At 38.4% G+C, this 14616-nt stretch overlaps 1 protein-coding gene across 1 annotated transcript in view; it reads right to left on the bottom strand.

Moving 5' to 3' along the window:
• The window catches only part of LOC130586061 (SH3 domain-containing kinase-binding protein 1-like), a gene marked incomplete at its 5' end in the record, with an annotated part of 93635 nt that overhangs the window by 28725 nt on the left and 50294 nt on the right, over positions 1-14616 (bottom strand). The window contains one exon of the mRNA XM_057386771.1: positions 7409-7484. Within this exon, the coding sequence (XP_057242754.1) occupies positions 7409-7484 (76 nt within the window). The remainder of the gene's footprint in view (positions 1-7408; positions 7485-14616) is intronic.

Genomic DNA, 14616 nt, shown 5'->3' with positions numbered 1-14616 from the left:
TAAGCATTCCCACACACGTCATGCAGGGAGTCAGCCCCATAGGCCCTAGAACCATTCCTAATAAATGAAATAGCTCCAGACAGAACCTGCCACTACCCCTTTTCCTCAGAGTAAATCTGTATCTGACACTGCTTCACTGGTTCCACTGGGATGGCCTCCCAGCAGATCCCACAAACTGGGAGCATAAAGGATTTGGCACAGCTTATCTGTCCCCTTGTGTGCAAAAACACAGATATTTCTGAATCTATGGAGCTGATACAACAATAAATAACACCTTAATAAATGTTAATGCATTAATAACTAAACCACCTGTACACACTCTAATACTTTAGAGTATTACTCTAAAGTTTCCTCGATCCTTTTTCCTTTACTGTCTATAAATAAAGGCATCATCTCAACTTTCATCTGGAAAATACAGAAGCCAGCACTCCTACTCAGAAATCATAAAAAGCAGTTGTCATGAAAAGCAGTTACTTCCATGTTGCTGTGCAACGGACAACTATGTCAATGTGCCTTACAAATAAAAAGGGAATATGTTTTCCAGCTGTTAAACTATGCATAAAAATATGTGATACTGTCAGACAGCAGCTCGAAAAGGACCAAGTAAACTACTCAAGTGTCTGTAGAAAGGCAGGTGACTTTGTAGAAATGTTCATCTCACTCTGAATGTCTCAGTTTTGATGATCTCTACGTATAGTCAACTTTTATATTTGATCCAGAGTACTGGCAGGCCACAGAAATACAAATGGATTTGAAATTACAGGACTTATACTTACTAAAAAGAGAACCTGCAATATTATTATTATTATTATTATTATTATTATTATTATTATTATTATTATTATTATTATTATTATTATACTTGTGGGTATCTGAGGCTCTCCCAGGGGGTCACTTCAGCTGCCCATACACTATGTGCCCATACACTTTGTGCCATATTTTACATATAGAATGTAAGATACCTGCACAGTTGGCAGATACGATGCAGAATTTATGGAAGTGCCAGCTCCCTGTGATTTGCCCCYTGAAGGCAAGTCCAAACAAAATACCCTGAGGATATCTCAAACTGATTTCAGCCCCCAGGCTTTGGCCTTGTGTGTAAATTTGTATTTTGWAATACAATGATGATAGAAACCAAGCTGTTTGGTGTGCAGCAGTCAATGGAGACCAAAGCACTAAAATGAATGAACCTTGAGAGCAGCTCCAAGAGCAGATACCCCAATTTGAGCTGAACCATGAGCTGAACTCCCTGACAGCAGTGCCAGATCTCCAGTGGGACCCCCAAAACCCACACAGCAAACTCTCATAAGCCAGACTTAGGAGGGCTCTGACACAGGAGATGCATCCCAACATCTAAAGTTTGGTGAGAGGAATATCAGACTTAAAGAAGCAGCCCAGACATGTCTACATGAAGGTTTGCTCTCTGTAAGCACCATCAGCCTGAGAAATTAAAGCAGGGAAGAGGAAAACTCTTCACTTCACACACTGCCACTCAGGAACAGCATTAATTTTATGTGTTGTTGGTTCAAGCAAACAAAAAATTCTTAGGCTTCACAGATTTATTCTGAACAAAAATGTTTGAATTTACCCACGGCCATTACAGTTGGTTTTCTGGCCATACCCTGGATTAGGTCTGGTTGGGATGGAGTCCATTTTCTTCACATGCTGCTGTATTGTGGATTTGTGACTAAAACTGTACTGGTTMCACCGGTGTTTTGGCTATAGCTCATACCTACACACCTTTCTTTTTGTCCCTATTCTATCCCCCAAGGATAGRCCAGGGCTGGGCAAGAAGTTGGAGCAGCAGACCCAAGCTAAGTAAAGGAATATTCTGTGCCATGTAATAAAAAATGGCTGGGCTTTAAGGGTGTTGGTCTAGAAAATTACCATTCCTTGGAAATTGCCTGAATATTAATCCACTGTAGGTGGTGAATCAGTTGATCCTACTGAATGGTGGTTACCTCTGTTTTCCCCTCTTTCATTTATTTATCAAACTGTTTTATTCATGGGTTTTCTTGCTTTTGCTTGCCCYATCCTCTCCTTATGGGGAGCAAGGGGCTGGGTGGAGCTCCACACCACCTCTGATGTCTCTGAAGAAATAAACTTTAGATGAAGATGATGAACACAAGTTTTGAGGGAAGTGAGCAAAGAAAATAAAAATCCTTTTCCTGTTTTGAAAGCARGGAACACTGTGAAATAAACACTTGGTGACTTTTGCAAACCACTGGGCATGTCAGAACCACCAGGTCACAACTCAGATTTCTGAGGATGAAAAGGAATGTCCAACTGCTGCTTTACTGCATTCTGGAGAGGGGTTGGGATGTCTCTTTGTGGATTTGGCAAGGATATTCCACCTGCTCACTGCCTTGTCTTTGAGATAAGATAACAACATTTGATGTAAAAGCAGGAGGAAAGCTGACACACACTAACTCAGCTGGATGCAAACCAGCATGCAGGTAAATATGAGATTCAGCATATTTTACACCTCAGTGGCATGCTACCTTAAATTATCATCGTGGGTGTTTTTTTCCTATTCTGAGTATATCCACACTCCAAAAAACAGCTGTGCTAAATAATGGATTCAGTGAATTAGCTCTGAGTTGATGTTGATGTAATACTGCACTACAGAGGCTGAGTGCTGCACACTCAGGCAAGTCTCCAGTTACTGGAAATAGGCTCAGCTTCTTTTTTGGGATACAGAACAGAAGCCAGGCTGGRTTCTCAGAGGTAAACAACACCTGAGCCCAAGCAGACCCTGACAGACAAGAGTGGAGAGAAGGCTGTGGTTTTGGAATCTGAAAAATCAGTTGATAATTGGGAAGCTTTCTCCAGCAAATTGCTACACATCCTCTCCTAGTTTTTGTGTCAAGAACTCTGTTGTCCCATGACCCACCAAGCTCTTAACCTTTTCTCTCCTTAAAAAAATCCAAATAACAGAAAAACAAGGAATTAGACTACAGAAAATTGCCAAAAATCAGCCAAATGCTGATGTGGTTCATAAAAAGCCAGGAAATAGTCTTTTGAGAGACACGAGAGGGAGCTGGGGGAGGTTCACAGCCCCTCCTGTGCTCTGAATGCTGCCACAGGAACACAGAGTGAAGAACAGCCATGGAAAAAACATGGGTTATGTACAGTGGAAGTGTGGACTTCTTGAGTACAATTCAGACAGATATTTAAAATCACTGGATTCATTGGATCAAAGATCTCAACATCACAGATGGCTTAGGAACAACTTAAGTGACTGCACCAAGTCATCTTTCAAACTTCTCCTAAGGGAAAGGAAGACCAACATGATTTAAGCAAGCAAAAACAAAGCCAACAGAACTCAAAATGATATGAACCTTTAAAATCAGATCAATAAAAGCAGAGAAAAATCTAATAGGCTATGTCATATTGGTACTAAAATTGTCCTTACTCAGCAGGGCACAAGCATTTAATGTCAATAGTTATGTTTAGCTAGGAGGGAAGAAAAGATAAAAGGAAAAACTAATTTCAGACACAGCATTGTACAGACCACACTGGAACTTGCTGCATTTGGGATTTTCCAAATGAGAAAAAAAAAAAAAGAACAGAAAAATATAAAGGTCAAAAAATATATCCCATTATGTGCCTGGCTAATAAACTTAAGCCAAATCAGAACTTCAGACTAAGATATCAATAATAGGTATCCATCAGCTGTAGATGATGAATCTCATTTTTCCATATGACACCCAAAAATCTATATCACAGACAGTTTTTCCAGAAGCCTCTCTTTCTCCCCCTGACCTGATAAAGGTGTATCTGCTAATAAATCTGCAACAACAGATGTTTTGGAAACAGTAAGGGAGGAGAGAAGATGATCCTCATGAGCTTTTCAGTCCTCATTTATCAATTCAGCAGTATTTTGTCAGACCACAGAGTCTCACTGCAAAATCACAGCTCCTCCCAACTGTGGGCCCTGCTCAAGGAACTGAGTGAATGGATAAACCTAAAAAAAAATGCAATGTCCACAGACAAACATAAGTTCAAGCTTAAATTTCCAAGGGGACAGTAACTCTGGAATTTGTTTTTCCTCTTAGGGCAAGATGACACAATTTCTTCCTTTTACTTCTACCATTGTTTCCTCAGATTGGTAATTTTTGAGTGAAAATATTTCCCCATCAGTGAAGTCTAAATCATACAGCAATCAATATGGACACAAACAGTAATACTAAGTAAGAAAACAAGCAGCATTAAGGTAGCATTCCTTGAGCTTAAACTTCCTCTCTGACTATCACACATAAAATGTTTCTGAAATGGAATAAAACGTACCAATTCTAGTGAAAAACTACACAATTATTAACAAAACCACAAACCAGATGAAAGAAATTCAAACACTATACTCAGCAGAATCTGGTTTTACTGTTGATTGCTACACTCAAGATTCATAAATAGATTGCACTAATAAATATTTTCACAGACTTTACTAAGATGCAAACTGACAAAACACCACCTGATTAAACAAAAAATATTAACAGAARTAACTATGGTCCAATTAATACATATTCAGCTATTCCTTACAGTTTCTACATCATGCAAAAAGATTAGTTGCTTGGTATGATTTTGTCCTGTGCAATAGCTTAACACAAATTTTAAAGAGTGGAGTAATCAAATTAAGTGCTGTGGTCAATGCACTCTGTGACTTCCTGCCCTTGCTATTTTGCTGTCTGCTTATTTATATTCCATTAGTGCAGTCTCAGTAATTTCCAATAACTCTCAGATGTCGTGGATGTTTTTGCTTTGCTGGATTTTAACATCTAACAGAGCTACTTCAAAACTTACATATATTTTCTACAAYGTACCCTTTTCACCACAAGCCACTCATACTAAAAGTGAGCTATTTCATAGAAAATAATACATAAAATAGAAATGTATTATTTTCATAGAAAATAATACAAAATCATGCATTAATGTGTCATCCTATCTACATAAGAGAGATGGAATTTCTAGAGCAGAATATCCCTTTAAATCTAGGAACCCACAAATTTAAACCAAACAGCTCTCACAAATTTAAACCAAACAGCTCTCCCCTCTCCTCTTCAAAGATGCAATCCCTCATCAGATCAGTGATGTTTTCCATTCAAGCCCTGGAAGGATTTGTGCTTTCACTGTGCTCTTCCTTTGTGCACAAAGTCCTCTTTGGCCCTGAAGAGTCATCTATTTATCTCCCAAAATCTTAAGTCCATTTTTAGGGAGATTTACCTAGCAGATTGTTGGGAGGTGCACCTTAGAGTACATACACCTCTGCCTTTGGCCTCCACCACCTCACCCCATTGCAGAGTTTAGCCTGTATTTCATGTTCTAAGAGCAGATGGAACATCAAGAGCCTCTCTGCTGATCCCTGCACTATCACATCAGAAAAAACAGACTGGAATAAAGGTGTGAGAAGAATCAGAGACCATCACTCCATGCTGAACCCCTGTGAGCAGAGAGGGAAGATGCTGCTGATATTGTTTCCCATTTGGCTCTTCCAGAATGCATCTGCATTATTATTTTATCCASTTGGGACTATGCAATAACATCATCAATCATAAAAAGAAATGAGGAAAATGAAAAAAATGGATTATTCCTTTACCAGAATAATCTCTGTTTTGCTTGCAGCATTTATCTCCAAGATAATCCCTAAACCATGTATTGAAAAGCTCCTTCTCCATACTGAGCTTTGTCTACAGATCTTTTGTTTCCTGCTGCTTCCTTGGAGAATGGCWCAGTACCTGTTTTGATAAAGACTCCAAGAAATACTGCAACACTGCCATMCCAGGCAAAAGTGAAAGTACTTGAGGTCCAAGATGGAATGATACTTTTGTGCTGAACACTGCAATTGGAACAATCAGCAGCTTTCAGTGACTGCAAACTTCCCTGGATTGAAAGATTTTTCAAGCTTGTTTGTGGTAAAAAGTAAAAATTGAGTTTTGGAGAAATGACAAATACTAGACAGATTGTAGTCCTATGCCAGAGTCTGATGATACTCCTCATTTCTGGCTATCAGACATTAACTTTATTATGAAAAAAAAATTCCTCTGCCTGTATTAAAAAACCAAACCAGACTGAAGTATGTTTCATTTGCACTGAAAGGTTTTTCCATTAGAGTGAAGGACAAGTCATTCATTTGACTTCAACTGAATGAAATGTATCTTCAGTGATGTCATTTGAGGCTAAGACAATTATATATAATTACATTACATCAGACCTTCCTATAGATGCACTTCTCTTTCCCAAGCATGAACAGAGATGCCAAGAATTCTAGTGAGGCTCCAGAGATTCCAGGAAAGATAAAAAAAAATAAGTAATGAAGTTTAACCAAAACTCAACAGGATAGGAATTCAAAATTCAACAGGATACTCTACAAATAATAAATAATAAACTAGCCYACCCTTCTCACCAGCTCTGGCAAAATGGATATAGAATGAAGACAGTGGCAGAAGAAGAAGGATTTTTCTGGTCAAAAAGGCATGTCTGAGGGAAATAACAGAGCTGAAAGAAGGACCAACCAGAGCTAATGGGCAATAACTCAGTAAAAGCTGTTTTAAGCTGCTTTTGCARCTCTGAGTTGAAAACCTGTACAAACTAGGTTGTAACCACACARTTCTCTCAGACAGACCATGCTCTGCTGATCCAGATGCTTTCCTACATATGTCTGTCTGTATTTGAGTTCTGAGACAAAATGTTATCAGCTAACTATCTAAAAAGATAAACATATCAAGGAAGAAGGACTGTGCAAGACTTTAAAAAAAAATCAACTCTGTTATATTCAGCTTCTTTTCTAAGACATGTTCTCTTCACTCCTATTCTTTTCCACCAGAATCTGGATTTAGTTGCAACTTCATATAAATAAAATCAAAATGTGGGGAATATATATGCATGCTATTTGATAAGCTGGTTACATATGCCTCCCCAGAACATACCTGAAAGATTTAATCATTACTYTTTGATTGCTAAGCACTGAAATGATGAAAAAATAAGTGAAGGTCATAGATGATTTCTGCTACATAAAGAAATAAAAATAAAAGAATTAAAAGAGGAAAAATGCAAGGCCATTCACAATGAGAGAAATTTTTCTATGACCTACCTACAAGTTACAACCTGAATTTGGATCTTATTCAACTCTGATTAATTCCAAAGTACCCTCAAGGCTGAAAGTTGATCACATAATTTGATTTTTGGTGGCAGAAAACTCAAGGTAGGGTCCCCAGAATAAAAACAGTCCAGAGGATTCTGTGAAACAAAGCATTGTGTCCAGGTACCACCTACTCAAAGTTAACCTAAATAAATCTATCTGCATCCTTCCTTTTTATATATACAGGACACTCTTTTAACCCAAACCATAGAAAAGTGTTCTGCTTGCTTTTAATAGCACAAAGTGCAAAAAAGAAAAACCTATGAAACCTACTTTTTGTTCTGCTGTCCACTTCTATTTTTGTTGGCTCCTGAGTTGCTGTGGCTGGAGGTAATTTCTTCCCAACACTCTGAAAAAAAATAATTATTCTTCTTTAAAATTTGCAGGTTCAGTTAAAAGTTGGACAACATAAAAAATAGTGATGGAATTACAAAATATAGAAGTAGAAAAAGGACAGTAAAGAAAAAGAGTCAAATTATAAACTATACTTACATTTGTTACTGGGGATTAACTTTTTTAAAAATTATAAGGAATTAATAAAAATGTGATCCTCCAATTTCCCTTAATTAATGCTTACTAACACTTTTAAATTATAACCTCTTAACACTTCCTGAGTTTCAGAGCAGGCTCACAGAAGTTTCAATGGTAGATTGAATATTAAGCAGTTGATGAACTTACTTAAGGAACAAATGCTATTCTGTACCAAAAATAAAGCTGAAAGAAGCAGCAGGGAGGAACTGCTTTTCATATGAGGAATATTTATTTCAGCTGCTATAGACTGAATGTGATTTTTATATTGACATCTCTTATTTTTTTTATTTATTTTTTTGCAAAAATAAGTAATTTACAGTGGACTATTGTAACAACAATAACTGAGGTCCATGTCAATAATATTGAGGTCCATACTGAGGTCCATGTCAATAATATTGTAAGCTGATGGGTCAAAATATTTCTATGAAAAGAAAGAAATTTTCTCTTTTGGCTCTCCTTTTTTGTTTGCTTTTGATTTTTTTTGTTTTTGAATTTGAGGCAGAACAGGATTTAAAGCTGGTAAAATGAACACATAGGGAGGAAAGGAAGTTTTGAGAGTTGTGCACTAGACAGTTATCAACTCCATGTTGGCAGCACTGCAAACTATAAAATGCAACACCCAAAAGAATGCTTAAATTGCAACTTAAATTTGCAGGTGGAAGCAGAAACATTGGAGCCTCTGATGAGCTTACAACTCTACTCAAAATCCAGAGTTTGTGAACTGGTGGGGAAGAAATATCAGCAAAACTCTACAGGACCTCCCAAATTCTTTGCTGAGGTGGGAATGAGAGATGAGAAGCATTAATTGAAGTTGTGATTAGGGAAATAACAGAAACATAGGAGAGGGAAAAACTAAGAAAAGTGTGTGACCTGGTTGGGCTGAAGAAATTTAAAGTCAAGAAGGATGATGATAAATCTGAGTGAGATCTGCCTGCAAAGCAGAAAATTGTACTAAAATTGATACAATGGAAATTTTGAAGCTCCCAGGCACTTACAAAAGTACAGAATGCCTTCAAGATGAAAGCAAGATGGGAAGGCAGCTTCTGGTTCAGCACAGTTGAAGATAACTGCACATCTCAGTATGTGCTCAGTCATGATCAAACCTTTATTCACATTTCTGCTTCATGAAATTGTTCAGAAAATGATGAGAGCAGATACTCTAAACTACACTGCTGTTTAGCTCATAAAGATATGCTCACAAAAGGAATATGAAAGCCCTTCAATTTAGGGAGAAATTTTTTTTTTAAGATTAAATTGCTATACAAGACCAATTAATTAAAGGAAATAATTTGGTAATTGCTTTACCATACATGAATTATTGATTTTATGCCATGAAACCAAACACCATATAAACCCACAACAAGCTAAAACTTAATAATCTACAAATCACAACAAAAGAACCATGGACAAAAAGGAAGACACTAGTGTATCCTAGTGGAAAATCCATCATGCAAAGTAATTTCCTAATGTATAGAAGCAGATGCAAGGGCAGTGCTTGAAAACATTAATTCATCTGTTCATTCAGAATTAATGCCTGTGCAGGTGATAAATATTGGGAACCAACTGATTCCTTGTGAGCAGAAAAGGGAATGCTATCCAAACCAGGCTGCTCTTGAACTAGGAGCTAGAACCATAATTAAAATAATTTTAATGAGGGCTGCACAAAACCCACTCTAGTGAAGAGAGATACCTAAACTTGTAGGAGGAGAAGACAAGTGGAACTGCTGTTCTTTATTGTGAGGGGACTGCACTCTGGGGCTTCTAGGGATGAAACAAGAATCACTGACAAGAAAAACTATTAAAATTGAAAAGTCATGCAAATCTTGTTTCAGGTGGATCTGCACTGCCAAGGTGTCTTACTCTTCCTGTAAAATGGTCCTAAAGAAGGTTTTTTTTTTTTTTTTAAATTATTATTTATTAGTGTTTCCAACTTGGGTACATTTGTATGGAGAGAGTGTTACCACTTTCTGAAAATACCTCCATGAAAATGATATTGTACTCCTTTGTTCATTAGCAATCACCCAAGATAAAATTTCCTCACTCTAAGAGACACTGAATCCTCTATGATCTGCTAAGTCTGATGGTTCTGCTTTAACAGGCTAAAACCTCAARTATAGCTCAGATTTGTGCACTGGGAGACCCAGACCAAGCAGTATTATCACAGCCACCAATTTTTCTGACAAGAAAACAAAAATGGGAGACAGTGACATCTCTAATGTCWGCCAGAAACTTTCCTGCTGTGTCTCCAGCTGTTCTATGTCACTCAAACATCTCCCACATTTATTAGTGGTGAGGAGAACAAAGCAAGCCAAATTAAATTCTTGCTGATCTAACACACATCTGCATGACATGGACTTTTCTTCTCAAAACAGTTACTACAGGATATATTGTTATCTTCTTCAGTTGAAGGCCCAGTGCAATTCATCAAAAACCTCCTTCATTTCTAAAAAAAAGGAAACATGAGAGCAAAGAACACTCAATAGGTTGAACTGCAGATTTCAATATAATTCCTTCTTCTCCTCTGTTCTTCCTTTACATAAGAAGGTCCAAGCTCTTCCAGACACAATTATCTATTCTGCAGAATATTAATACACAGCTCCAGTTTTGGTGTTAATATTTTATCCGATTCACTCCTACCCATCAGGCTCAGTATTCCTAAGAAGCAAGGACATCTTACTCCTTTGGGACACAGGCACAAAACAAGATTTAAGGAGGACTTTTTGTGAATTTAGACATTCCAGATCTAAAAACAAGATCCTCAACCCTGTCAGCAACCCCTGACATCTCCCAGCAYAAAGTGTCTCACTCCATTGGCCTAAATCTATCAAATTGTCAATAATGTCTGCAATAAAACGACACAGCATGAACCAGAATGCCCCTRATGGCATCTCCCTGATCACCAGGCTGCAAAGACAAGTGAAGTTCTGCATTTTCTCTCTAAAGCTGTGTATCTGGAATTCTTGGCTGCAGAATGGTTTCATCRCCAGCAATAACAATAAGGGTAGGGTATCATCCTGTCCCTTTGTATCTCTACCTGGTGGTGCAGAGACACTCCTAAAGACTGTTTCACTTTCCATCTATCCTCCTCCASCATAAATCTCTTTTCTGATGGTGGCAGTAAGCCTTGTTCCACTCACATTTCTCTGTAGATATCACTCTGACTTGCTTAGTCCTGTCACACAAAAAACACRTGGTAGAAACAGAGTTTGTGTTTTCTGACTCCAAGCCTAGGATGACTCTCAACACAACAGAATATTAGGAACAAACCAGGCAGAATCCCATTCCCACTRTTTCTGCAAGGTGAGCATAATTAGATTATTTAGCTTTCAGACACAAATTCTGCTAATCTCCTGACATGCGACTCCTAAAGATGAAAGGGGATGMAGTGCCCTCTTGCTGCACAAACAGCTGATAAAAGCATGAATAATGACCATGATTTGGTGTTCAGATTGTCAGAGGGATGAGACAGATTTAGCAGCAAGCTGCCAGKATTAATGCTTGGGTCAATGAACCAATGGAAAGACAGTCCATCCCTAAATAACCCGTTCTGTCGGCCTCAGTGGCATTTTGGCACTTCAAATTTGAATCACTGCAGACCACTTTCTTCTGTTGCTGAATTAACAGTGATTGTAAAAATGGCTGAAGTGGCACACAAAATCAGGTAAATGAGGTCATGGTACAATCTAAACAGTCTCATTTKCTTTCATTTCTATTTTTTGTCTCAGCTGCAATCCCTGTAACAGAAGGAAGCAGCACAAGAGAAGCAGAACATGCAATGGATAGCATATAAATGAGCTTTTCTCACCTAAAGGTACTACGGCCCTTTCCTACAACTACTGACCCCTGATCAGAGGGAGAAAAGTTGACCTGTGACCAAATTTCTTCCATCAGGATATTTTACAATTTTACTTCAGGTTTTTCTGTTGTTGTAAACTGACTTGTCTCTTCACTTTTGTTATTCAKGTTTAGTGTCTCTAGAACATTTCATCTGAAAATTCAAACTGAATTGTCCCTTGCGCAGAGGTAAATCCATAGAGAAATTCTGTTATATTTCTTTGCACCAAAATAACATACTTATCCACTGAGGCTCCTTTAACAATATAGGCTTCTTGAAAAAATAGCTTCTCTTTACTCAGGAGTAAGGAAAAGAAGGTTTACTCAGCTTTATTATTTATTCTGGAAWGTGTATTGAGGTCTTTATCCTAGACAAAATATCTTGGAACTGCTACTTAGAATATGAGTCTATGAAGATATTCTTAAGGACTCTATCAAAGAATTCATAAAGAGGGGCTGGAAACATTAAGCTTAACTTAGTTTGTCAGTTTGAATAGTGAAGATATAACAATGTGCCCTGGTGCTTTATACAGGGAAGGAAAAGACAGTTCTGTACCTTGGGAACTTCTGGAATTTCAGAAAACCTTCACGACTAGGTCAGAGGAAAAAAAACATGTCATGTTTCTCTGACCACAATACTTCCTCTTAACATTCAACTACTATARTTAGATGTGGTTTATATGCATAAGAATTTTTTAATATATAGGTTTATATGCAAATCCAAGGCCACTATTAGTGAGAATATAAAAAATGTATTCTTTACTGTGTCTTTACACTCCATTTTGTAACAGAGAACATTTGTTCACAAAGAAGCAGAAATGGTTATTAAGTCTTCCARCTCTGGATTAACTGGAGCATAAACAATCTTCTCACTAGTGTTGTAAGGGAGCAGCAAATTAATTTTTTTTCCAAATATGCTTCAGATGCTTAAGGAATGCCATCAAGTCATCTATCCATCCTACCTGTTCTGCCTCAAATTCAAAAACAAAAAACCAAAAGCAAACAAAAAAGGAGAGCCAAAATAGAAAAACCCCAAAGATTTTCAGATGTCAAAATGCTCTCACTCTGTCAGAAAAAAAAGAGAAATGTCCAAGATTTCATTTTTTCCCATGCTACCAACATTCAGCTCCACAWAAAGTACTTTCTGTGACAGCATCATCAAGTATTGCTATCCTGAGGTTTCCCAAAAGGACAGAGTTAACACTTTTCTGAAGGGCCACCACATGGGACTTCAAAGAGGTAACAGGAATTTCAAGAAACACAGAAAAAAAACCAAAAATTCTAGAGGCAAAGTGCAACTAAGCACCCACCTATACATTTAAATGCCTCAGTCATCTACAGTAGCTTCTTCCTCTGTAACTGCTTCTTCCTCTGTAACTATTTTCTTCACAGATTTGCTTTGGTAGAAATACTGTCCATATGTTCCTGAATGACAATTATTTGTATTTTTGAATACCAGCATCTGCCTGATGCACTCCCGGATGATAAATAAAGTCCAAACTGCACCCATTTCTACTGACACTGTCTCTGAGGATATTCCCACCACAGCACAGGGTAATTTCCTTAAAACTAGGCTAGGTGAATGAACGGGACAGGAAACAAGTGTTCATTAAGAACTCAGCTAAAACCAGGCTTTGCAAGCACAGGCAAGCAAAATCCTTTCCTTCTCCTGCTCCCARTTTTCTCTGAGTGTGAGAAGAGACACTCATAATTCTCATAATTCACTTGCTGTGAGCGAGAGAGAGGAAACTGATGCCTTAATGGGCTTACTTAAAACAGAGGCTAGACAAAATTAAGAGAATAAAAATCAATTCTATTTATTGAAGGGCTTTCAGGTACATTTAGGGCAGTCACAGCCAACCCAGAGCTACACCCAAAATGGACAATCCGTCACGGGTTTTTCACGTTTTGTAAGTTTTGTCCATTTGCATTACAGCTTCAGGTAATTAAGTCATTTATGCCAAGTTTGCTCCTCTCAATTCACTGTTGTTTACACATCTTAGGGTCTGAGACACTGAGGTGTCCTTGTTTGTCAGGCCAAGAGAGGAATTGTTCTGTCTTAAAATGGGAGAACRGTAGCTTAGCACTGTATATGAAGCCTGGAGTTATACACCAAAGAACTACACAATTACAGATAATTACAGATGTGCCATTAACTTATCTTCAAGAGAGAGGAGGACATTGACCCATATTCCAAAATACTGCAGAAGGGAAGAAAATAAAAACAGCTTCAGCGTTACCTCCTTCACTCAACAGCTGCAGAAGGATTTGAGCAGAGCGAAACTGAGGCCAGAAAATTTACAATTGGGGGATAAGGTACAATTCTGAGTTGCAGCACTGATTTATATCACATTATGTGTGCCAGGTTCATCTGGAGAGCACAGTGAGCACCTCACAGAGCGCTTCAGCCAYTCYTGCACATCACTGTCTGACCGTGCTYGGGGCAAACTGTGCAAGGAAAGGTGGCCTAAGTGCTTGTTTGGGATCAAAATGAGTTTACTTATGAATATTAGTATTTATTTGTGTAGGTTAAAGTTGAATTGTAACTTGTTGACAGCTTAGCACGAGCAGGCCTTGCTTGAAGACTGGCGCAGGTGAACTGAGCTGTGTTTGTCAGCATGGCTGGTTCAAAAGGGGAGGAACAGATCAAAATACCCTCRGATAAGGGCTGGGACCATGGAGGGATTCAGAGGAGGAACAGATCTGAAATACCCTCAGAGAACAGATCCGAAATACCCTCAGATAAATCTGGACTGGGACCATGGAGGGATTCAGGGAACAGATCCAAAATACCCTCAGATAAGGGTCGGGACCATGGAGGGTCTCRGGGGAGGAACAGATCCGAAATACCAAAAGATAAGGGCTGGGATCATGGAGGGACTCAGGGAACAGATCCAAAATAACCTGAGATAAGGGCTGGGACCATGGAGGGCCTCAGGGGAGGAACAGATCTGAAATATCCTCGGATAAGGATAAGGGCTGGGACCATGGAGGGACTCAGGGAACASATCTGAAATACCCTCAGATAAATCTGGACTGGGACCATGGGAGGCCTCAGATAAGGGTCGGGAGGAACGGATCTGAAATACCCTTGGATAAGAGCAGGGACCATGCAG

Source organism: Malurus melanocephalus, unplaced genomic scaffold (genome assembly GCF_030028575.1).
Source record: "Malurus melanocephalus ecotype Western Australia unplaced genomic scaffold, MMel_1.1 scaffold_1049, whole genome shotgun sequence".
Lineage (NCBI taxonomy): Eukaryota > Metazoa > Chordata > Aves > Passeriformes > Maluridae > Malurus > Malurus melanocephalus.
The sequence above is the reverse complement of the archived record's forward strand: the minus strand, read 5'-3'. Positions and strand labels throughout refer to the sequence as shown.